This window comes from Bombina bombina, chromosome 10 (assembly GCF_027579735.1).
Source record: "Bombina bombina isolate aBomBom1 chromosome 10, aBomBom1.pri, whole genome shotgun sequence".
NCBI lineage: Eukaryota > Metazoa > Chordata > Amphibia > Anura > Bombinatoridae > Bombina > Bombina bombina.
In genome coordinates, this window is record NC_069508.1 from 217,475,451 (window position 1) to 217,502,381 (window position 26,931).

Below are 26,931 nucleotides of genomic sequence, written 5' to 3' on the forward strand. Positions count from 1 at the left end.
AGTGCCCTAGGTGAGAAGGCCTTATGTTCATCGATGGATTGGCAATTGTTTAGTATATATGGGCTCAAAGTATCTTGGAATACTGTATAATATTTATGACTGAAGCCGTCAGGGCCTGGTGCTTTCCCAGTGGGTAAGTCTTTCAAGGCCAGTTTTAATTCATTTAATGTAATGGGATCTTCTAACTGGTCTTTTTGAGTTTCGGTAATACGTGGTAATTGGGGTTTTCTGAGGTATATATCTATAAATTCTGCCCTAACTGTGTTGTGGCTCGATTGGCTGGTATTTGATTTTTTTATGTTATACAATTGTTGGAAGAATGTTTTAAAGGTATGTGTGATTTGTTTTGTAGAGTTTTGGGGGAGGCCATTGTCATCTCTGATTTGCATGATATATTTTTTGTGTGCTTTTTGTTTAAGATATCTGGCCAAAAGTCTACCTGATTTGTTGCGTCCTTCATAGTGTTTTTTGCTGGGTATATAATGTTTGCCTTTTGTGTACTTTGTTGAGGTGTGAGGCTAGTGATTGTCTTTCTTGTGTTAGCTCGTAAAGTAGATCTTTATTTGCTTCTAAGCGTTGTATATTTGACATTAGTGAAGTGGTAAATTATCTTTTAGATTTATTTATTTGTGCTTTTATGACTATTAGTTCTCCTCTAATAACACTCTTGTGGGCTTCCCATAATGTTTGTGGGTCGGTCTCAGAGTTAGAATTAAACTCAAAATATTCTAGGATTGCTTTCGAAACTCTGGGGACCACAAGAGAGTCTGCCAGTAGGTATTCATCTAATCTCCAAATATAATCTTTTAAAGGCTTTGAAGGCCAGGACATCGCGCAGAGAATTGAAGCATGGTCTGACCATGTTATTGGTGAGATTCTTGCTGAATTAAATAATGAGAGCTCCAACGTCAGTAAACACGTAGTCAATTCTAGTATACACCTCGTATGAATTAAAAGTGTAATCCCTAAATTGGGGGTGTAAAGTTCTCCATACATCGTGTGCCACTATACGTTTAATGTATGATTTGATTTTTGATATCCGAGAGGTGGGTGTAGAGGAATGTTGGGATGAGCAGTCCAGGTCAGGGTCTAAAGCAACGTTGAGGTCACCACACATAAGTGTCCCCTTTTGGCTTTCTAATATCAGGTTTGATATTTTTTTTCATGATGGAATGTTGTGCTATGTTAGGGGCGTACAATGAAACCAGGGTCACTGGTCTAACATATAGGAGCCTTATTAAAATAAGGTACCTACCCTCTCTGTCTCTAATGATTTGTATATCTGTGAAGGGGGTATTTTTTTTAATCAGGATTCCCACTCCGTGCTTTTTGTTTTGACAGTGTGAGGCCCAGTAACAGGTGCCATAGTGCGTGTGAATGTGTTGGGTTCTCTACCTTTACGAAAGTGGGTCTCCTGTAGGAACGCAAGATCTGCTTTGTGTCTATGAAATTCTTTTGTGGCCACTGTTCTTTTACTAGGTATGTTCAGGCCTTTTGCGTTGGCGGAATATAGACGTATGTCATTATTGGTATGAGAGTAAGGTCTTTGGTCAGCCATTGTATGTTGGGTGTCGGGTATATGTCTTGGGTATAGGGACAACTGGGTGAAAGCCTTAAGATTTTTAGGTGTTGGGGCGCAGGGCAGACCAGGGACAATCTCACATAACCTAATTTTCAGGTCATGTAAGTAAAACATACCTAAGATAAGTACAAGAAAAACATATACAAGAAAAACAAATATAAAAAGTAAAAAAAAATACCAACATTAACAATTTGTTGGCAATGGGGGTAGCATATCCTGCTCACTAATCGAACTCCTTAGTTAAAGCTTCGGGGGCTTTGCATTTTCAAATATTTAGTCTAACCCAATGTATTATAGTTCACGGGGGTTAAGCTTTTTGTTTTAACAAATAAGGGATTTCTCCGTTAATTACTTGTTAACATTTTCTAGATTTATGTATTTCCTCGGTCCGCCAATTACCCATTATTGCATGTTTCTTTGCAAATTTATTTAAGGGTTGTTTAATAGACCGTTATACGCATTATGAGGACAAGATACCTGTACATAAGATAAAACAAATAAAGTTATCGCCCCTCTCTATACCTTGATGATCTAGTAATACAATGCATAATATGGCCTAGAAATCTTTCATATTCTGTAACATTATACTTATCGGGTTCTAGGGGTGAAGGTATTTTCTATATCTTGGTATCTGTACAGCAAATTGCCACTCGTAGTGAGGAGCGGGAGATCTGGCTCATGGTGTCAGAATGTCCAGCTTTTTCCTTTTGTTGACTATGGTCCATTGCGACCTTTGAGGTTTGGGTGCGGTGTTATCTCGAGAGGTGGACGTCTCCGGTGATGATGGAGTCGGTAAGGGAAAAGAGATGTTGAGACCCTTTGAGAGAGATTCCAGATCATCTGGTTCTTTATATACGTGGGTCCTGCCTTCCTTTTGAACGATGAGGTTAAAGGGGAAGCCCCAGTGATATCTCACCTTTCTCTCTTGCAGAACTTGGGTAATGAAACGTATTTCTCTGCATCTCTCAATAGTTGTGGGGCATATATCTTGAAAGATTTGGATGCTATAGGTCTGAAATTTAATCTCTCGCTGCAGCCTAACTTGCCTCCATATCGCTTCTTTTTCCAGGTAACTTGCAAATTTAATAATAATGTCTCTTGGGGGATTAGGAGGGTTTTGGGACAGGCCTCAACGCCCTATGTGTGCGTTCCATAGAGGACTCTGTAAGCTTTAATGATGGGATAATATATTCAAACAGTTGTAGTAAATAGAAGGAGAGGGAGTCTTGTGTCACCTCCTCTGGGACCCCCCTTATCCGTAAGTTACTTCTTCGACTCCTATTGTCGAGGTCCTCGACCTTTAGTTGAAGTGATTGTATGAGGGTTTCATGTCGTACCATTTGGTGATTAGAGTCAGACACCATATTGTTTAAGGTGTCTTGTCCCTCCTCTAGACATACTATTCTTTATATTTTTCTTTAGTGAAGTCATCTCTGTTTTCATGAACGATTTTATATCTGCCAGATCTGATTTGGATGGCAATTGGACAATTCTCGTCTGGATTTGGCTGAGTTGGTAAGTATGTGGGGAGGCCGTTTGGTCTTGCATGGTTTGAGTGTCTGTCAATAATGAGTCTCTTGCTGTTTCAGCTGCTTCATTATCCTATGCTCCGCCCCTCGGGTTAATACATTTATTATAGTGTTTGTTATGCGGGAGGTCCTCTGTTTAGGGGTTAATAGGTAGTTTATGGGTGCTAGTGTACTTTGTAACACATTAGTTATGAGTTTTATGTTACAGCTTTGTAGTGTAAAACTCATAACTACTGACTTTAGATGGCGGTACAGATCTTGTAGTTTTTGGCTGTAACGCTTACTTTTTAGCTGTACCGCAAAACTCGTAATAACGGTACTATGGGAATCCCATGAAAAAAAAGTCATTTTTACGTGTCTGCGGGACTGACGTTGCGTTACAGGCTAAAAGGCAAGTGGAAGTCACATGACCGGAGGGCCGAGTGACGTCAGACACCGTAACTGGTGAGGGTGAGGAGCTGGAGCAGAGCGGCAAGTGTCGGGTGAAAGCCGAATAGCCTGATTAGGCGAGCCGCACGAAGTTCACAGCAGCATAGCCTGGAAACCCGGAGCAAGTGGAGTGATAACTCTGAGAAAAAGAGGACCGCCAAGGATCGGAGGGTGTCACCGCGAGCAGTAAGAAATTTGTTACTACTTTCAAAGCTCTCTACAATTTTTTGCATGTATATATGGGACAAATTAAAAGGTGTGCAGTACAGCTATACCGACAACACTTGTAATAGCTGCGGTGCTGTTTTAACGCTGAAAATGCAATTTTTTCAGCGTTACAAGCCGCAACGCAAAACTTGTAATCTAGGTGTTTATTTGTAATTCAAACATTTCTACTTTGAGTGCCAGTTTAAGAAATCATTTACCAAATGCCATAAAAATGTCACTACTTTTTTTTTTTTTTTGTGACTTTTAAGTGACAGATTATTTTGGGTTTACTAAAAAAGGTAGAATTCATAGAGGGTATTTGTTTACATGGGGGAATCCTATTCTTGTAGCTGCCGAACCTCAGTAATAATTACATAAAGGACAGTAGTATGCAGTGAAGAGGCTGCTTAAATTTAGCATTAAAACGAATAACTTATTTTTGTGCTAAAAGCGACTGGTAAGAATATCTAGTAACTGATGCCTGAGCCATAGAGCAGATTCATTGTTAAAAATGGCTAATGTAGTAATGATTTATTTTTAGCATTTTATCTTGACCCCACACTAAGCACTACGTTCCGCTTGAACAAATACATGACACAAAAAAATGTCTTATAAAGGCCACAGCTCGCTTTCTTGAACACAATAAATAATATAGCCATAAAATTACCTTATAAACAGTTAAACATTTCCACAAAACCCCAGGGTATTTGCCCAGACTAAGAAGGGCACACCCCTGTAAAACCAAATTCCCCCCACCAATAAAACAGGAGGTACCAAAAATCCCCATTCGTATTGAAACCACCACAAAATAGGAAAGCACCCCCACCGGACACCCAAGCTGCGACATACCAATCAAGTCTCTTTCGTTCTCCTCCTCTACCTACCTTTATGTAGCCCAACCTACTGGCCTCAAGATGACCCATCCACTTGGCCTACATACATGGGGGTCACAAAACCCTTACTTCAATGCTTTCATTCAGGGTTTGTCTTTATTAGATGTTTTAATAAAAATTTGAACAAACAGAAGGAAAAAAAATAAACATGAAGCATAATACAAAAAGTTTGCAATCGGGGTAGCTAAAATAAAAACACACTCAGCATCAAAAAATAAGATATCTGTTAAGTATTTGAGTCCACAATCACTTTATATTCCCTTACAGAGAGAAAAGCAGTATACTGTGGCAATCAATGGATATTAAACCTAAAATCAGGTTTTATAGGATATTACTCACCAAGAATACGTAGCGCCGGACATAAAAAGTCAAGAGGAAAGAAAAGAAGCATAATAGAGAAAAGCCAGATTAAACAGATACATGAACCAAATACTAAAGCTTGTGCTTATCATATTAGAGATGCTATGACTTTAACTAAAGGCATAGGGCCAAAATACAAGTGGAGCGCTTCATATCGCTTTGATGAAAGTGATATTTGCGCTCTACTGTGTAGTTCCAGTGCACGATAATGTTTGCTGGTATTACAAGTTTTCAGCAATGTGCATTGTTGCGAAGTATTGCGCTCATGAACTCGCGCTTCCATAGGCTCATTTGGAAGCCTCGTTCTGATGCCGTAAGACACACAGGGCCGGATTGGGCCGCCGGGATACCACTAAAAATCCCGGTGGGCCGGCAGCTGCACATAGTGTGTGGAGAGCAAGCAGTGAGCACAGCACAGGCAGCGCCACAGCACAGTATGAAGGAGCGCAGTGGCGGGCGTTACTTTGCCCCAAAATTGTATTTATTGTTGTGACATGATGTAGTTTTACAACCCATCACTGTATTAAAACTACATCATGTCACAACAATAAATAAAACCGGGCCGCCATTACCGCCCAGTGTGACATCATCATGGGCAGAGGGTCAGGTGGAGAAGAACTGGCCGATGTGCTGTTTAGTACAGCCCATCCCACCAATTTGACTCTCTGACCCTGCGCTGTTCTAGCAGATAAGATTCTACCCCTGGGCTGCCCTGTGGGACAAGGTAATGGCACCTACTAAAGCTGGGAGGGAAGGGAAATAGAGCAGCCTAATATTCATTTATTTGGCCAAAATAGTGCTAAGTGGCTTATTGTTCCGATCAGCCAATAGAATGCAAGCTCAATCTGATTGGCTGATTGGATCAGCCAATCGGATTGAACTTGATTCTGATTGGCTGATTCCATCAGCCAATCAGAATATTCCTACCTTAATTCCGATTGGCTGATAGAATCCTATCAGCCAATGGAATTCGAGGGACGCCATCTTGGATGACGTCATTTAAAGGAACCGTCATTCGTCGTCTAGTCGTCGGTTGAAGAGGATGTTCTGCGTCGGCTTGGAAGAAGATGGTTCCGCTCCGCTCCAGAAGAAAGAAGTTTGATGATGCGGCTTGATAGAAGACTTCATCCCGATGATGAACTTCCGACTTCAGCCCGATGATGGATTTCTTCAGCCGCCGCTTGGATCCAGACTTCAGCCCGAGGATGGACGTCACTCTTCAGCCCCCCGCTTGGGCTTGGATCAACACTTCCGAGGACCGATCGGTGAACCTGGTATGGTGAAGATAAGGTAGGAAGATCTTCAGGGGCTTAGTGTTTATTTAAGGGGGTTTGGGTTAGATTAGGGGTATGTGGGTGGTGGGTTGTAATGTTGGGGGGGGGGTATTGTATGTGTTTTTTTACAGGCAAAAAAGCTGAATTTCTTGGGGCATGCCCCGCAAAGGGCCCTGTTCAGGGCTGGTAAGGTAAAAGAGCTTTGAACTTTTTTAATTTAGAATAGGGTAGGGCATTTTTTATTTTGGGGGGCTTTGTTATTTTATTAGGGGGCTTAGAGTAGGTGTAATTAGTTTAAAATTGTTGTAATATTTTTCTAATGTTTGTAAATATTTTTTTATTTTTTGTAACTTAGTTCTTTTTTATTTTTTGTACTTTAGTTAGTTTATTTCATTGTAGTTATTTGTAGATATTTTATTTAAATAATTTATTGATAGTGTAGTGTTAGGTTTAATTGTAGATAATTGTAGGTAGTTTATTTAATTAATTTATTGATAGTGTAGTGTTAGGTTTAATTGTAACTTAGGTTAGGATTTATTTTACAGGTAATTTTGTAATTATTTTAACTATTTTAGCTATTAAATAGTTCTTAACTATTTAATAGCTATTGTACCTGGTTAAAATAAATACAAAGTTGCCTGTAAAATAAATATTAATCCTAAAATAGCTATAATATAATAACAATTTATGTTGTAGCTATATTAGGGTTTATTTTACAGGTAAGTATTTAGATTTAAATAGGAATAATTTATTTAATAAGAGTTAATTTATTTCGTTAGAATAAAATTATATTTAACTTAGGGGGGTGTTAGGGTTAGGGTTAAAATTAGCTTTAGGGGTTAAAAAATTTATTAGAGTAGCGGTGAGCTCCGATCGGCAGATTAGGGGTTAATACTATTTACTATAGTGTTATTGAGGCGGGAGTGAGGCGGATTAGGGGTTAATAACTTTATTATAGTAGCGGTGAGATCCGCTCGGCAGATTAGGGGTTAATAAGTGTAGGCAGGTGGAGGCGACGTTGAGGGGGGCAGGTTAGGGGTTAATAAATATAATATAGGGGTCGGCGATGTTAGGGGCAGCAGATTAGGGGTACATAAGGATAACGTAAGTAGCGGTGCTTTGCGGTCGGCAGATTAGGGGTTAATTATTGTAGGTAGCTGGCGGCGACGTTGTGGGGGGCAGGTTATGGGTTAATAAATATAATATAGGGGTCGGCGGTGTTAGGGGCAGCAGATTAGGGGTACATAAGTATAACGTAGGTGGCTGTCGGCAGATTAGGGGTTAAAAAAATTTAATCGAGTGGCGGCGATGTGGGGGGACCTCGGTTTAGGGGTACATAGGTAGTTTATGGGTGGTAGTGTACTTTAGAGTACAGTAGTTAGGAGCTTTATAAACCGGCGTTAGCCCAGAAAGCTCTTAACTACTGACTTTTTTCTGCGGCTGGAGTTTTGTCGTTAGATTTCTAACGCTCACTTCAGCCACGACTCTAAATACCGGAGTTAGAAAGATCCCATTGAAAAGATAGGATACGCAATTGACGTAAGGGGATCTGCGGTATGGAAAAGTCGCGGCTGAAAAGTGAGCGTTAGACCCTTTCCTGACTGACTCCAAATACCGGCGGTAGCCTAAAACCAGCGTTAGGAGCCTCTAACGCTGGTTTTCACGGCTACCGCCAAACTCTAAATCTAGGCCTCTGGATTTTCAAAAGGTGCTTTATTTGTATCCCATATTGGATATTATTTATAAGTATTTATATACATACATATAATCGTGATGTGTATCCCATATTGGATATTATTTATAAGTATTTATATACATACATATAATCGTGATGTGTATCCCATATTGGATATTATTTATATGTATTTATATATATATATATAGTGTATATATATATATACATATGATCGTGATGTATATCCCATATTGGATATTATTTCTTCTGTAAGATATGACGAGACCACAGATTCATCCTTTACTTGTGGGATATTATCCTCCTGCTAACAGGAAGTGGCAAAGAGCACCACAGCAGAGCTGTCTATATAGCTCCTCCCTTGACTCCACCCCCAGCCATTCTCTTAGTCTACTCTAAGGAATAGGAAGAGTAAAGTGAAAGAGGTGATAAAATGTTAGTTTTTAATTTCTTCAAGCAAGACTTTTTTATTTTAAATGGTACCGGTGTGTGCTATTTTCTCCCAGGCAGCAGATGGATGAAGACTTCTGCCTGGAAGCTGATGATCTTAGCAGTTGTTTCTAAGATCCAGAGTAGTTCCCACAGAATGGCTGAGGAGTACTTAAGAAACTTCAGTGTGAGGAACATTTTTCATGCTATAAGCAGTGAGGTATGTTCAGTCATTTTTTTTCTGGAGAGACTGTGTTATTTCAGAATTGGCTGACAGTATCCCCATGAGGGAAAGGGATAAGCAGTAATCCTAAAGTATAAAGAGGGGTATTACTGAACTTGCATATTGGGCTGTAAAAAAATGGTTGACACTGATGTTATGATGTTTGTGGGCAAATGTTTTCATGACTGGGAGTTACAGATAAAGTTTTTGATGATAGACGTTTTTCTACTTTATTAAGTGTAGCGGAGAGGCAGTAGGATCCGCAATATCTTTAGTTAGGCAGAGACATCCTCATCTTAAAAATGTTGTCTAAATAATTCAGTCAAAGTTTAAGTCTAAATCAGCTATTTATTTTGCTTCTAGCCACTGCTTAAAACTGGTGCAACAACAACAACTGCTAACAACAACTGTCTTAGACAATACAGTTACTCAAAATTAACAGTTACTCAAAACTGAAGTTAACCCCTCCAGTACTGTTGAATTTGCACCCTGTACCTATAATGGGCACAGGGTGACTTAACATAATGCCTGAATCCATAATCCGTAGGGAGGTTGACAGAGGGGTCTGTCACATGGCCCCCTCCTTGTGGGACACTCCGGCAGACCCCGCTTGACCCTTTAGCGGTTCAACTTGGGGATGACCAGACTAGGAGTTGGTAGGAATGTCAGTTTGCCGGGACAATCCATCTGCATTCCCGTTCTGCTTACCAGGCCGGTAGCTGATGGTGAAGTTATAGGGTTGGAGGGCTAAACTCCATCGCAGCAATCTACCATTGTCTCCTGAGACCCGATTAAGCCAGACTAAGGGATTGTGGTCCGTTATGAGAGAGAATTCCTGTCCGTATAAATAAGGGTTCAACTTCTTCAGTGCCCAGACCTTCTCTAATGCCGCATAACTTACTTCTCGAGGTAACAACTTTCTGCTTATGTATGCGACAGGGTGCTCTCCTCCATCCTCCCCGACTTGGCTCAGCACAGCCCCCAGTCCATACATGGAAGCATCCGTATGAATGAGAAAACGTTTGTTAGGGACTGGGGCAGCCAAGACAGGGGCATTCACAAGAGCCTGCTTCAGTGCCTGAAACGCGGCTTCACAAGCTGGAGACCACAGGACCTGTTTAGGAAGGTTCTTTTTAGTCAGGTCAGTCAGGGGCTTGGCAATAGTACTGTAGTCCGGGACAAAACGTCGGTAATAACCGGCCGTCCCCAGGAAGGCTAGCACTTGGGTCTTAGTGATAGGTGTGGGCCAGTTAGCCACAGCCTCTACCTTGGCTGGCTCCGGTCTCTGGCTCCCACACCCCACTTGGTGACCCAAGTACTGTACTTCAGCCATACCTAGATGGCACTTGTTTGGTTTCAAGGTCAGGCCAGCAGCCCGAATCTTGTCCAGAACCACCCTTACATGAATTAGGTGTTCCTCCCAGGACTCACTGTAGACTGCAATGTCGTCCAGGTATGCACAAGCAAATTCCTGGAAGCCATCGAGGAGTCTATCCACCATGCGCTGGAAGGTAGCCGGAGCATTCTTCATTCCAAAGGGCAAATGGGGTGACGAATGACGACTTGGGGATAGCATCCTCGGCCAGGGGAATCTTCCAATAGCCCTTACACAGGTCTATGGTGGTCAGATAGCGTCTCCTAGCAATACGGTCTAGTAATTCGTCTACCTGGGGCATCGGGTAGGTGTTAGTGGTGGTCCTTTCGTTGAGCCGCCTGTAGTCCACACAGAACCGGGTGGTCCCATCTTTCTTAGGTACCAGGACTATAGGCGAAGCCCAAGGGCTATCGGAGTGCTCGATGACTCCCAGCCGAGCCATCTCCTGTATCTCCTTCCGCATTCCTTCTCGGACTGCTTCAGGGATACGGTAGGGGGGCTGTCGCAGGGGATTCTGTCCAGGGATCTCTACCTTATATACAGCTAGGGTAGTGTAGCCGGGCTCTTGGGAGAACGTCGCCTGCTTCTCCCACAGAAGCTGTCTAGCCTGTACCTTCTCTGTAGGGCTTAACCGGTCCCCTAGCTGCACAAGACTAGTGAGGTCAGTCTGGGGGTCCTTCTCTAGTAAGTCAGGCAGGGGTAAATTATCTGGGTCGTCTGCAGCAGGGGCACACACTGCAGCGACATCCTCTGGCCTCTCCTGATACTCCTTGAGCATGTTCACATGAAAGGATCGCTGGATCCTTTCATCTGCACAGCTGGCTATAATATAGGTAGTATCACACACCTGAGCTAACACCTTATACGGGCCCTGCCAAGATGCTTGCATCTTGTTGGTCCTCACAGGCTTGAGCACCAAAACTTTCTGTCCAACCTGGAAGACCCGCTGCCGGGCACCCCGATCGTACCACCTCTTCTGTCTAACCTGGGCCACCTGGAGATTCTCCCTTACCATCAGGGACAGTTTCTCCATGCGGTCCCAGAGTTCCAGGACATATGGCACTATGGGGATCCCCTCCTGCTCTGTCTCTCCCTCCCAGTGTCCTCTAATGAGATCCAGGGGTCCGTGGACCCTTCTCCCATAGAGTAACTCAAAGGGAGAGAACCCAGTAGATTCCTGGGGCACCTCTCTGTATGCAAATAACAGATGAGGCAGGAATCACTCCCAGTCTCTGCAAGCGGCAGTAAAGGTCCTTAGCATCTGCTTGAGGGTGCCATTAAAGCGCTCGCAGAGACCGTTAGTCTGTGGGTGATAAGGCGAACTGAGCAGCGGTTTAATGCCGCACACCTTCCACAGCTGCTGGGTGAGCACAGCGGTAAACTGGGTCCCCTGATCGGAGAGAATCTCCTTAGGGAACCCGACCCTAGTAAAAACCTTAACCAGGGCATCAGCTACTGTCTCTGCCTCTATATTAGACAGTGCTACTGCCTCTGGGTAACGAGTGGCATAGTCCACCACGGTGAGAATATACTTCTTACCTGATGGACTAGCTCTGGCCAGTGGACCGACAATGTCAACGGCTATGCGGGAAAAGGGTTCCCCAATGATAGGCATAGACATAAGCCTAGCTTTTGGGTGATCCCCCCGCTTACCCACCCATTGACAGGTGTCACAAGTACTACAATATAACCGCACATCTCAGTTAAAATTGGGCCAGAAGAAATTTTGGGTGATCCTATGAGCTGTGCGGCGGGACCCTAGATGTCCAGCTAATGGTACATCATGCCCAATCCGCAGAATCTCTTGCCAGTATTTTGCAGGCACCACCAGCTGCCGATTCCGCGGAGGGGCAGTACTTTTCTGGGAAGGTTTAGGGATTCTATATAGAGGGGTCTGTCACATTAAGTATAAGAGGGTACACATGGCTTCATTTATGGGTATATGAACCCACATGGCTAGGTTTTAGACCGCTCTGGTGTGGTTATTTTAGGCTGTGAGACATCGAGTGAGATGGGCGGGGCCTATTTTCGAGCCTCAGTTGCGCAGTTGTTTTTCCCAGACAAGCAGCAAGCTCCAACTCCAGTGGGCCTTTCAGAACAGTATTGGGCCTAATCGAAGGTTTAATCCAATTTTCCAGACCCCTGAGGGCAGGTAGGCGCCACAGCAGGGCTGTGGCGAGGTGCAGGGGGTGTTTTTAGTTGAACTTAACGTTTTATAGCATGACGTTTTTTTGGTAAGGGTTAAGTATTCCTTTCCTTGTGGGGCAAACTTAGCTGACATATTGGGATGCTTTTATCATAAAATTGGGATAATTTTATCGTTTTAAAACAGTTTTGGAAAAATTGTATGCTTTTTTTCTCTTAAAGGTGCAGTACCATTTTTTTCAGATTGTTATTTTTTCACTAAATAAAGTGTTTTCAAGCCTGTTTGGGGTCATTACTAGCCTGTTTAACATGTCTGACATTGAGGAAAGCCAATGTTCCATGTGTTTAGAAGCCATTGTGGAACCCCCACTTAAAATGTGTCCCTCATGTACTGAAAGGGCCTTACATTGCAAAGAACATATTTTAGCTGATAAAAGTATGTCTCAGGATGATTCTCAGTCAGAAGAGAATCAGGTTATGCTATCTACTTCTCCCCAAGTGTCACAACCTTTTAACGCCCGCCCAAGCAACGCCAAGTACTTCTAGTGCATCTAATTCTTTCACCCTGCAAGATATGGCAGTAGTTATGTCTACTACCCTCACAGAGGTATTATCTAAACTGCCTGGTTTGCAGGGGAAGCGCAGTAGGTCCGGTATTAGAGTAAATGCTGAGCCCTCTGACGCTTTATTGGCCATCTCCGATGTACTCTCTCAATATTCTGATTTGGGGGTGGGGGAATTGCTGTCTGAGGGAGAGCTTTCTGATTCAGGAAAGATGTTCCCTCAAACAGACTCAGATATGACGGCCTTTAAGTTTAAGCTTGAACACCTCCGCTTGTTGCTCAGGGAGGTTTTAGCGACTCTGGATGATTGTGACCCTATTGTAATTCCACCAGAGAAATTGTGTAAAATGGATAGATATCTAGAGGTCCCTACTTACACTAATGTTTTTCCAGTCCCTAAGAGGATTTCGGACATTGTTACTAAGGAATGGGATAGACCAGGCATTCCGTTCTCTCCCCCTCCTACTTTTAAGAAAATGTTTCCCATATCTGACACCATTCGGGATTCCTGGCAGACGGTCCCTAAAGTGGAGGGAGCTATTTCTACACTGGCTAAGCGTACAACTATACCTATTGAGGACAGTTGTGCTTTCAAAGATCCTATGGATAAAAAATTAGAGGGTCTTCTAAAGAAATTGTTTATTCATCACGGTTTTCTTCTACAACCTATAGCGTGCATTGTTCCTGTAACTACTGCAGCTGATTTTTGGTTTGAGGCTCTAGAGGAGTCTCTTAAGGTTGAGACCCCATTAGATGATATTTTAGATAGAATTAAGGCTCTCAAGCTAGCTAATTCTTTTATTACAGATGCTGCTTTTCAACTGGCTAAATTAGCGGCAAAGAATTCAGGTTTTGCCATTTTAGTGCGTAGAGCGTTATGGCTTAAGTCCTGGTCTACTGATGTGTCATCAAAATCTAAGATATTAGCTATTCCTTTCAAAGGTAAGACCCTATTCGGGCCTGAACTGAAGGAGATCATTTCCGACATCACTGGAGGAAAAGGCCATGCCCTTCCTCAGGATAAGACAAATTGAATGAGGGCTAAACAAAATAATTTTCGTTCCTTTCGAAACTTCAAAGGTGGTCCCTCTACCTCCTCCCCTGCCACAAAGCAGGAGGGGAATTTTGCTCAATCCAAGTCAGTCTGGAGACCTAACCAGACCTGGAATAAAGGTAAACAGGCCAAGAAGCCCCTGCTGCTACCAAGACAGCATGAAGGGGCAGCCCCCGATCCGGGACCGGATCTAGTAGAGCGCAGACTTTCTCTCTTCGCTCAGGCTTGGGCAAGAGACGTTCAGGATTCCTGGGCTTTAGAAATCGTGACCCAGGGGTATCATCTAGAATTCAAAGATTCTCCTCCAAGGGGGAGATTTCATCTTTCACATTTGTCTGTAAAACAGACAAAAAGAGAGGCGTTCTTACGCTGTGTAGAAGACCTATATACCATGGGTGTAATCTGCCCAGTTCCAAAAGCAGAACAGGGGCAGGGATTCTACTCCAATCTGTTTGTGGTTCCCAAAAAAGAGGGAACCTTCAGACCAATTTTAGATCTCAAAATTCTAAACAAATTTCTCAGAGTCCCATCCTTCAAGATGGAGACCATTCGGACAATTTTACCAATGATCCAGGAGGGTCAATATATGACCACCATGGATTTGATGGATGCGTATCTTCACATTCCTATCCACAAAGATCATCACCAGTTCCTCAGGTTCGTCTTCCTGGACAAGCATTACCAGTTTGTGGCCCTTCCTTTCGGGTTGCCAACAGCTCCTAGAATTTTCACAAAGGTGCTAGGGTCCCTTCTGGTGGTTCTAAGGCCGCGGGGCATAGCAGTGGCGCCCTATCTGGACGATATCTTGATTCAGGTGTCAACTTACCAGCTAGCCAAATCTCACACAGACATCGTGTTGGATTTTCTAAGATCTCACAGGTGGAAGGTGAACATAAAGAAGAGTTCACTTGTCCCTCTCACAAGAGTTCCATTTCTGGGAACTCTGATAGACTCGGTAGACATGAAAATTTTTCTGACGGAGGTCAGAAAATCAAAGATCTTAACCACCTGCTGAGCACTTTATTCCATTCCTCGGCCGTCAGTGGCTCAGTGTATGGAGGTAATTGGACTAATGGTAGCGGCAATGGAAATAGTTCCGTTTGCTCGCTTGCATCTCAGACCACTACAACTGTGCATGCTCAGACAGTGGAATGGGGACTATGCAAATGTATCTCCTCAGATAAATCTGGATCAAGAGACCAGAAACTCTCTTCTTTGGTGGTTGTCACAGGATCATCTGTCCCAGGGAATGTGTTTCCGCAGGCCAGCATGGGTCATAGTGATGACGGACGCCAGCCTATTGGGCTGGGGTGCAGTCTGGAATTCCCTGAAGGCACAGGGCATGTGGACTCAGGAGGAGGCTCTCCTTCCAATAAATATTCTAGAGCTGAGAGCGATATTCAACGCGCTTCAGGCGTGGCCTCAGCTGGCTTCGGCAAAATTCATAAGATTCCAGTCGGACAATATCACGACTGTGGCGTATATCAATCATCAAGGGGGAACAAAGAGTTCTCTAGCGATGATAGAGGTTTCCAAAATCATTCGATGGGCATAGACTCACTCTTGCCATCTATCAGCAATCTATATCCCAGGAGTGGAGAACTGGGAAGCGGATTTTCTCAGTCGTCAAACTTTTCATCCGGGGGAGTGGGAGCTCCATCCGGAGGTGTTTGCACAATTGATTCTTCAATGGGGCACACCAGAATTGGATCTGATGGCATCTCGTCAGAATGCCAAACTTCCTTGTTACGGGTCCAGATCAAGGGATCCTCAACCAGTACTTATAGATGCTCTAGCAGTACCGTGGTCGTTCAACCTGGCTTATGTGTTTCCTCCTTTTCCTCTCCTTACTCGTCTGATTGCCAGAATCAAACAGGAGAGGGCTTTGGTAATTTTGATAGCACCTGCGTGGCCACGCAGGACTTAGTATGCAGACCTGGTGAAAATGTTATCTCTGCCACCGTGGAAACTGCCACTGAGACAGGACCTTCTCATTCAAGGTCCGTTCCATCATCCAAATCTAGTTTCTCTGCGGCTGACTGCCTGGAGATTGAACGCTTGATTTTATCTAAGCGGGGATTCTCTGAGTCGGTATAGATACCTTGATTCAGGCTCGAAAGCCTGTCACTAGGAAAATTTATCATAAGATATGGCGTAAATATCTTTATTGGTGCGAATCCAAAGGCTACTCATGGAGTAAGATCAGGATTCCTAGGATTTTGTCCTTTCTCCAAGAAGGATTGGAGAAGGGGTTATCAGCTAGTTCCTTAAAGGGACAGATTTCTGCTTTGTCAATCTTACTGCACAAGCGTCTGGCAGATGTCCCAGACGTTTAGTCGTTTTGTCAGGCTTTGGTTAGAATTAAGCCTGTGTTTAAACCTGTGTCTCCGCCATGGAGTTTGAATTTAGTTCTTAAAGTTCTTCAAGGGGTTCGGTTTGAACCTATGCATTCCATAGATATTAAAATTCTATCTTGGAAAGTTCTGTTTTTAGTTGCTATCTCTTCTGCTCGAAGAGTTTTTGAGCTATCTGCGTTACAATGCGACTCGCCTTATCTTATATTCCATTCTGATAAGGTGGTTTTGCGTACCAAACCTGGATTCCTTCCTAAGGTTGTTTCTAATAAGAATATTAATCAGGAAATTGTTGTTCCTTCTCTGTGTCCTAACCCTTCTTCTAAGAAGGATCTTCTGTTACATTACTTGGACGTGGTTCGTGCCTTGAATTTTTACTTGCAAGCGACCAAGGATTTCCATCAAACATCTTCTCTGTTTGTTGTCTATTCAGGAAAACGTAGAGTTCAAAAAGCTACGGCTACCTCTCTTTCTTTTTGGCTGAAAAGCATCATCCGTTTGGCATACGAGACTGCTGGACAGCAGCCTCCTGAAAGAATTACTGCTCATTCTACTAGAGCGGTGGCTTCCACATGGGCTTTTAAAAACGATGCTTCTGTTGAACAGATTTTTAAGGCTGCGACTTGGTCTTCCCTTCATACCTTTTCCAAATTTTACAAATTTGATACTTTTGCTTCTTCGGAGGCTGTTTTTGTGAGAAAAGTTCTTCAAGCAGTGGTGCCTTCTGTTTAGGTCTCTGTCTTGTCCCTCCCGTTCATCCGTGTCCTGTAGCTTTGGTATTGTATCCCACAAGTAAAGGATGAATCCGTGGACTCGTCGTATCTTATAGAAGAAAAGTAAATTTATGCTTACCTGATAAATTGATTTCTTTTATGATACGACGAGTCCACTGCCCGCCATGTCAATTTAAGACCTTTTAGTTTCTCCTTTTTCTTCCTATACCTTCGGTCGAATGACTGGGGGGTGGAGTCAAGGGAGGAGCTATATAGACAGCTCTGCTGTGGTGCTCTTTGCCACTTCCTGTTAGCAGGAGGATAATATCCCACAGTTAAAGGATGAATCCGTGGACTCGTCATATCATAGAAGGAATCAATTTATCAGGTAAGCATAAATTTACTTTTATATGTATTTATATATATATATATATATATATATATACACATATATATACATATTATCGTGAGGTGTATCCCATATTGGATATTATTTATATTTATATACATACATACATATTTGTGATGTGTATCCCATATTGGATATTATTTATATGTATTTATATATATATATATATACACATATGATCGTGATGTGTATCCCATATTGGATATTGTTGTTGCTATAGTGTAGCTGCTGTGATGTGTAATCAAGTAGTAGTATTTGACCTCAAGACACAAGTAAAAGATCCCATCCCTACATCCCAATCAATCACAGAAAATCAGAAGCGACGTCAGTGCAGGTCTTTTGTATTAAACTGCTGGGGAAGCCAAAAGAATGTTAAATTAAAAGCAGTTCAGCGGTAATTAATATTTTTCCCTAAACTGAGCACACCGTTTAATAAGTGCTAAGCACTTTACAGACAGAGGGGCCATCTTTATTTTTTTAATAAAATACACTAGACAGTATTTTTGTGGCATATTTATAAAATTAACCAGAGATCTGATCTTGTAATTGTTCAATAATTATTGTGCAGCCGCAAAGGGGCACATTTGCCAGTTTGTAGGCGCGCAATAATTTATCGCTCCACTTGTAAACTAGCCCATAATATATTAAAGATAATAATTAGCAGTGCAGCCAGGAAAAAACACAGCACCCTACGACTTAGGAGACCAGAAGTAGTTTTCAGTTGTATTGTCTCTTGAAAAAAAAAGAGTCTAAATGCTGACAGAAAGCAAGTACTGCAGGTATTAGTGTAGGAATCCCAGAGTATGTACATATGGTCCTAGTGTTCATGAGAGGGGACAGTAAACACGTCATTACAAGACAAGAGGGGACATTTTGTTGGTTTCTCACCCACCCCTTGCCTAATCTGGGGTCTGCAGCTGACAAGTCTAGCCACGGTCATTATGTTAGCATAAAGTGCATTATTATGTAGTTCCTATCTGTTAAAGCCAATTTGGGAAACATATGCAGCAGAGTAAGCCTTGTTCAGTTCTAAAAATGTGTTAAACCACAATTGTTAGAACTGCATTACATGTAAGGGAGCAAAATAAATAATGCATGTACACTGCACATAAGTAAACATTTTATATTCAAGGTGTTTACTGCCCTTTAACTAGAAATGACCCTTTCAGCAACACAACATTATGATATTAATTGTAGAAGAAGTTGTTCATTTATTTTAAATAAAATCAAGGAGCATGAAAATGTTTTGAGCACTTTATGCTGACTCTGTAAGCAGCAATGTTTTACATATAATGCTCAAGACACATTCACACTCCTGAGCCTACCCCACACTCTCTCATGGAAAAGGTGCTAAGCTTCAACAAAGGATATCAAGAGAACAAGATCAATTTAACAGAAGTAAATTGAAATTTTTTTCTTCAGTTCTATGCTTCGTCAGAATCATGAAAGTATAATTTTGAGTCCCATGTCCCTTTAAAGGGATAGAAAGGTCAAAACTGAAATGTGCATTGATGCATTTCAATTTTTAAATAGAAGCATCTTTGCAAAATACTTCCATTAGCAAAAATGCTTCTAGTAGTCGTTATTACTGTTTCCGCAGCATACGCACATATGCTACATGTGACTAAAGGATCGCAACGCTTGCTTGCCCATCAGCAGGGTCTTATTGAAACTGTCCTGTGAACAAAGTGATAGAAAGTATTGCTTTCTGAACTTTCCGTATATAGGCAGACATTTTTTTTATTTATTTTTTTACATTTTTTTTTTAAATAAAACTCTGATTTTCACCCCTGGTATTTTTTTAAACTTTTTATTTTACTGTTTTACTTTTATCATTATATTGTTATTGTGATTTAATTCTCACAAATGAAAGGTCTGATCATGTAGGCAGAATAGTTGTGTTATTAATATTTTAGCAGACAACTAAATGATACTTAAACACAGCTGCCTCTTGATCATGTTCACAAACATTAAAATCTTAGAACATCTTCTCTGTATACAAAGCTTAGAGTTAGCAAACGCATTTCAGCAAGTTCTTGTTTTTACAATACGTCTGCTTTATGCCCAAATGAATTAGAAATATCAAATGCAAGCTGATATATCCAGTACAGGAGCGTGCTACATCAGAAATAGTGTGATTTAGCGGCCTGTGAATTGACCACAACCGTGTGACGTGGTTTTAAAAAAAAGCACTGCCGTGCCAGACAGGAACACTAGAAAGTGTAAAGTGGGTGACTTTTTTTTTTGGGGGGGGCAACATTAAGTGAAACATGTGCATCTCTGATTGTACTTATTAATAGTCTGTGCACATACCGCTCAGTTATGTTTTAAAAAATTAACATTTACTATCTCTTTAAAAGTTAAAATAAGTACTAATTTTCTACACTTGAAGGTATTTAGTTTTAAAATAATGACATATTATTTCCACTTAACATTTGAAAAACTATTTGGTCTTTTATATGACATTTAACCCACTAGCAAAAAGGCTCCTGCAGAATTATTTGGACCGCCTTTGGAATCGACCTTTGAGGAGATAAAGTCTGAAGAAGGTAAGAGGAATCTACAAGCAAATCCCTACAAAACATTAGTGATTTCCATTATCAGTTCTGTTGTCGCTATTATGTGTTATTTATAGTCACAAACTTATTCCGCAGCTTTATGTATGTTATGTTAATATATCACAAAACCAGAAGCAATAACTTAGCATGCTAATACAGGAGGAGCCAAGGGCATACTCCTGCAGGAATTTACCATCAATGGGAGAGCTGTGGTTATGAAGATATCTTTATGAGAATATTCCTTAGGGTAGATTTAATGTCAGCATTAAACCTAAAAGGTGGCGGACAAGTTAAGGAGGAGTGGTCTTATGTCCGCTGTTTCTTAACGTGCATTTCCAGTGAGCCAGAGACTTCGGACAGAGAAAGCAGTATCCACTACTTGTTAAATCTACCCCATTGACTGATTATTCTATCATAGGCAGGATAGATGAAGATAATATGTAAGGTTAGGTTTGCACAGGTACAGCAGTTTGTCTCACTAATGACAGATTTTAGTAGCTATATGACCCAGATGATCTATAGCTCTTCCTCAGATAAACTGACCTAAAATGATCCATCAGTGATATATAGTCCATGACGGTATGGTCTAAAGGCACATAACATACAGGAAAGTGCTCCATAAATAATCCATCAGTGCTATATAGTCCATGACGGTATGGTCTAAAGGCACATAACATACAGGAAAGTGCTTCATAAATAATCCATCAGTGCTATATAGTCCATGACGGTATGGTCTAAAGGCATATAGCATACATGAAAGTGCTCCATAAATGATCCATCTGTGCTATATAGTCTATAATGGTATGGTCTAAAGGCACATAACATACAGGAAAGTGTTCCATAAATAATCCATCAGTGCTATATAGTCCATGATGGTATGGTCTAAAGGCACATAACATACAATAAAGGGCTCCATAAATAATCCATCAGTGCTTTATAGTCCACAACGGTATGGTCTAAAGGCACATAACATACAGGAAAGTGTTCCATAAATAATCCTTCAGTGATATACAGTATATTGCCTGATGTTATGATCTAAAGGCACATAACATACAGGAAAGTGCGCCATAAATGATCCATCAGTGCTATATAGTCCATGACGGTATGGTCTAAAGGCAAATAATCATACAGGAAAGTGCTCCATAAATAATCCATCAGTGCTATATAGTCCATGACAGTATGGTCTAAAGGCACATAGCATACAGGAAAGTGCTCCATAAATAATCCATCAGTGCTACATAGTCCATGATGGTATGGTCTAAAGGCACATAGCATACAGGAAAGTGCTCCATAAATAATCTATCAGTGCTATATAGTCCATGACGGTATGGTCTAAAGGCACATAACATAGAGGAAAGTGCTCCATAAATAATCCATCAGTGCTATAAAGTCCATGACAGTATGGTCTAAAGGCACATAACATACAGGAAAGTGCTCCATAAATGATCGATCAGTGCTATATAGTCCATGACGGTATGGTCTTAAGGCACATAACATACAGGAAAGTGCTCCATAAATAATCCATCAGTGCTATATAGTCCATGACGGTATGGTCTAAAGGCACATAACATACAATAAAGTGCTCCATAAATGATTAGTCAGTGCTATATAGTCCATGATGGTATGGTCTAAAGGCACACAACATACAATAAAGGGCTCCATAAATTATTAATCATTGCTATATAGTCCATGACGGTATGGTCTAAAGGCACATAACATATAGGAAAGTGCTCCATAAATGATTAATCAGTGCTATATTGTCCATGACGGTATGGTCTAAAGGCATATAACATACAGGAAAGTGCTCCATAAATTATCCATCTGTGCTATATAGTCCATGACGGTATGGTCTTAAGGCACATAACATACAGGAAAGTGCTCCATAAATAATCCATCAGTGCTATATAGTCCATGACGGTATGTTCTAAAGGCACATAACCTGCAGGAAAGTGCTCCATAATTAATCCATCAGTGCTATATAGTCCATGACGGTATGGTCTAAAGACACAGAACATACAGGAAAGTGCTCCATAAATGATCCATCAGTGCTATATAGTCCATGACAGTATGATCTAAAGGCACATAACATACAGGAAAGTGCTCCATAAATGATCCATCAGTGATATATAGTCCATGACGGTATGGTCTAAAGGCACATAACATACAGGAAAGTGCTCCATATATAATCCATCAGTGCTATATAGTCCATGACGGTATGGTCTAAAGGCACATAACATACAGGAAAGTGCTCCATAAATGATCCATCAGTGCTATATAGTCCATGATGGTATGGTCTAAAGGCACATAACATACAGGAAAGTGCTACATAAATAATCCATCAGTGCTATACAGGGAGTGCAGAATTATTAGGCAAGTTGTATTTTTGAGGATTAATTTTATTATTGAACAACAACCATGTTCTCAATGAACCCAAAAAACTCATTAATATCAAAGCTGAATAGTTTTGGAAGTAGTTTTTAGTTTGTTTTTAGTTATAGCTATTTTAGGGGGATATCTGTGTGTGCAGGTGACTATTACTGTGCATAATTATTAGGCAACTTAACAAAAAACAAATATATACCCATTTCAATTATTTATTTTTACCAGTGAAACCAATATAACATCTCAACATTCACAAATATACATTTCTGACATTCAAAAACAAAACAAAAACAAATCAGTGACCAATATAGCCATCTTTCTTTGCAAGGACACTCAAAAGCCTGCCATCCATGGATTCTGTCAGTGTTTTGATCTGTTCACCATCAACATTGCGTGCAGCAGCAACCACAGCCTCCCAGACACTGTTCAGAGAGGTGTACTGTTTTCCCTCCTTGTAAATCTCACATTTGATGATGGACCACAGGTTCTCAATGGGGTTCAGATCAGGTGAACAAGGAGGCCATGTCATTAGATTTTCTTCTTTTATACCCTTTCTTGCCAGCCACGCTGTGGAGTACTTGGACGCATGTGATGGAGCATTGTCCTGCATGAAAATCATGTTTTTCTTGAAGGATGCAGACTTCTTCCTGTACCACTGCTTGAAGAAGGTGTCTTCCAGAAACTGGCAGTAGGACTGGGAGTTGAGCTTGACTCCATCCTCAACCCGAAAAGGCCCCACAAGCTCATCTTTGATGATACCAGCCCAAACCAGTACTCCACCTCCACCTTGCTGGCGTCTGAGTCGGACTGGAGCTCTCTGCACTTTTCCAATCCAGCCATGGGCCCATCCATCTGGCCCATCAAGACTCACTCTCATTTCATCAGTCCATAAAACCTTAGAAAAATCAGTCTTGAGATATTTCTTGGCCCAGTCTTGACGTTTCAGCTTGTGTGTCTTGTTCAGTGGTGGTCGTCTTTCAGCCTTTCTTACCTTGGCCATGTCTCTGAGTATTGCACACCTTGTGCTTTTGGGCACTCCAGTGATGTTGCAGCTCTGAAATATGGCCAAACTGGTGGCAAGTGGCATCTTGGCAGCTGCACGCTTGACTTTTCTCAGTTCATGGGCAGTTATTTTGCGCCTTGGTTTTTCCACACTTTTCTTGCGACCCTGTTGACTATTTTGAATGAAACGCTTGATTGTTCGATGATCACGCTTCAGAAGCTTTGCAATTTTAAGAGTGCTGCATCCCTCTGCAAGATATCTCACTCTTTTTTACTTTTCTGAGCCTGTCAAGTCCTTCTTTTGACCCATTTTGCCAAAGGAAAGGAAGTTGCCTAATAATTATGCACACCTGATATAGGGTGTTGTTGTCATTAGACCACACCCCTTCTCATTACAGAGATGCACATCACCTAATATGCTTAATTGGTAGTAGGCTTTCGAGCCTATACAGCTTGGAGTAAGACAACATGCATAAAGAGGATGATGTGGTCAAAATACTAATTTGCCTAATAATTCTGCACTCCCTGTATAGTCCATGATGGTATGGTCTAAAGGCACATAGCATACAGGAAAGTGCTCCATAAATAATCTATCAGTGCTATATAGTCCATGACGGTATGGTCTAAAGGCATATAGCATACATGAAAGTGCTACATAAATAATCCATCAGTGCTATATAGTCCATGACGGTATAGTCTAAAGGCACATAGCATACAGGAAAGTGCTCCATAAATAATCCATCAGTGCTATATAGTCCATGACGGTATGGTCTAAAGGCATATAGCATACATGAAAGTGCTCCATAAATGATCCATCTGTGCTATATAGTATATAATGGTATGGTCTAAAGGCACATAACATACATACAGGAAAGTGTTCCATAAATAATCCATCAGTGCTATATAGTCCATGATGGTATGGTCTAAAGGCACATAACATGCAGGAAAGGGCTCCATAAATGATCCATCAGTGCTATATGGTCCATGACGGTATGGTCTAAAGGCACACAACATACAATAAAGGGCTCCATAAATAATCCATCAGTGCTTTATAGTCCACAACGGTATGGTCTAAAGGCACATAACATACAGGAAAGTGCTCCATAAATGATCCATCAGTGCTATATAGTCCATGACGGTATCATCTAAAAGCACCTAACATACAGAAAAGTGCTCCATAAATAATCCATCAGTGCTATATAGTTCATTACAGTATGGACTAAAGGCATAACATGCAGGAAAGTGTTCCATAAATAATCCTTCAGTGATATACAGTATATTGCATGATGTTATGATCTAAAGGCACATAACATACAGGAAAGTGCTCCATAAATGATCCATCAGTGCTATATAGTCCATGACGGTATGGTCTAAAGGCAAATAACATACAGGAAAGTGCTCCATAAATAATCCATCAGTTCTATATAGTCCATGACAGTATGGTCTAAAGGCACATAACATACAGGAAAGTGCTCCATAAATGATTAATCAGTGCTATATTGTCCATGACGGTATGGTCTTAAGGCACATAACATACAGGAAAGTGCTCCATAAATAATCCATCAGTGCTATATAGTCCTTGACGGTATGTTCTAAAGGCACATAACCTGCAGGAAAGTGCTCCATAAATAATCCATCAGTGCTATATAGTCCATGACGGTATGGTCTAAAGACACAGAACATACAGGAAAGTGCTCCATAAATGATCCATCAGTGCTATATAGTCCATGACAGTATGATCTAAAGGCACATAACATACAGGAAAGTGCTCCATAAATGATCCATCAGTGATATATAGTCCATGACGGTATGGTCTAAAGGCACATAACATACAGGAAAGTGCTCCATAAATAATCCATCAGTGCTATATAGTCCATGACGGTATGGTCTAAAGGCACATAACATACAGGAAAGTGCTACATAAATAATCCATCAGTGCTATATAGTCCATGACGGTATGATCTAAAGGCACATAGTATACAGGAAAGTTCTCCATAAATAATCTATCAGTGCTATATAGTCCATGACAGTATGGTCTAAAGACACATAACATACAGGAAAGTGCTCCATAAATAATCCATCAGTGCTATATAGTCCATGACGGTATGGTCTAAAGGCATATAGCATACATGAAAGTGCTCCATAAATGATCCATCTGTGCCATATAGTCTATAATGGTATGGTCTAAAGGCACATAACATGCAAGAAAGTGTTCCATAAATAATCCATCAGTGCTATATAGTCCATGATGGTATGGTCTAAAGGCACATAACATGCAGGAAAGGGCTCCATAAATGATCCATCAGTGCTATATGGTCCATGACGGTATGGTCTAAAGGCACACAACATACAATAAAGGGCTCCATAAATAATCCATCAGTGCTTTATAGTCCACAACGGTATGGTCTAAAGGCACATAACATACAGGAAAGTGCTCCATAAATGATCCATCAGTGCTATATAGTCCATGACGGTATCATCTAAAGCACCTAACATACAGAAAAGTGCTCCATAAATAATCCATCAGTGCTATATAGTCCATTACAGTATGGACTAAAGGCACATAACATGCAGGAAAGTGTTCCATAAATGATTCATCAGTGCTATATAGTCCATGATGGTATGGTCTAAAGGCACATAACATACAGGAAAGTGTTCCATAAATAATCCTTCAGTGATATACAGTATATTGCATGATGTTATGATCTAAAGGCACATAACATACAGGAAAGTGCTCCATAAATGATCCATCAGTGCTATATAGTCCATGACGGTATGGTCTAAAGGCAAATAACATACAGGAAAGTGCTCCATAAATAATCCATCAGTGCTACATAGTCCATGATGGTATGGTCTAAAGGCACATAGCATACAGGAAAGTGCTCCATAAATAATCCATCAGTGCTATATAGTCCATGGCGGTATGGTCTAAAGGCACATAACATACAGGAAAGTGCTCCATAAATAATCCATCAGTGCTATATAGTCCATGACGATATGGTCTAAAGGCACATAACATACAGGAAAGTGCTCCATAAATGCTCCATCAGTGCTATATAGTCCATGACGGTATGGTCTTAAGGCACATAACATACAGGAAAGTGCTCCATAAATAATCCATCAGTGCTATATAGTCCATGACGGTATGGTCTAAAGGCACATAACATACAATAAAGTGCTCCATAAATGATTAATCAGTGCTATATAGTCCATGATGGTATGGTCTAAAGGCACACAACATACAATAAAGGGCTCCATAAATTATTAATCATTGCTATATAGTCCATGACGGTATGGTCTAAAGGCACATAACATATATGAAAGTGCTCCATAAATGATTAATCAGTGCTATATTGTCCATGACGGTATGGTCTAAAGGCATATAACATACAGGATAGTGCTCCATAAATGATCCATCTGTGCTATATAGTCCATGACGGTATGGTCTTAAGGCACATAACATACAGGAAAGTGCTCCATAAATAATCCATCAGTGCTATATAGTCCATGACGGTATGGTCTAAAGGCACATAACCTGCAGGAAAGTGCTCCATAAATAATCCATCAGTGCTATATAGTCCATGACGGTATGGTCTAAAGACACAGAACATACAGGAAAGTGCTCCATAAATAATTCATCAGTGCTATATAGTCCATTACAGTATGGATTTAAGGCACATAACATGCAGGAAAGTGCTCCATAAATGATCCATCAGTGCTATATAGTCCATGATGGTATGGTCTAAAGGCACATAAC

The 26,931-nt window shown here is 41.1% G+C and overlaps 1 protein-coding gene across 1 annotated transcript in view; it reads left to right on the plus strand.

Moving 5' to 3' along the window:
• SGIP1 (SH3GL interacting endocytic adaptor 1) overlaps window positions 1–26,931 on the plus strand; it is a 1,342,240-nt gene that overhangs the window by 698,155 nt on the left and 617,154 nt on the right. The window contains exon 11 of the mRNA XM_053693689.1: window positions 19,711–19,781. Coding sequence (XP_053549664.1) covers window positions 19,711–19,781 — 71 coding nt within the window. The remainder of the gene's footprint in view (window positions 1–19,710; window positions 19,782–26,931) is intronic.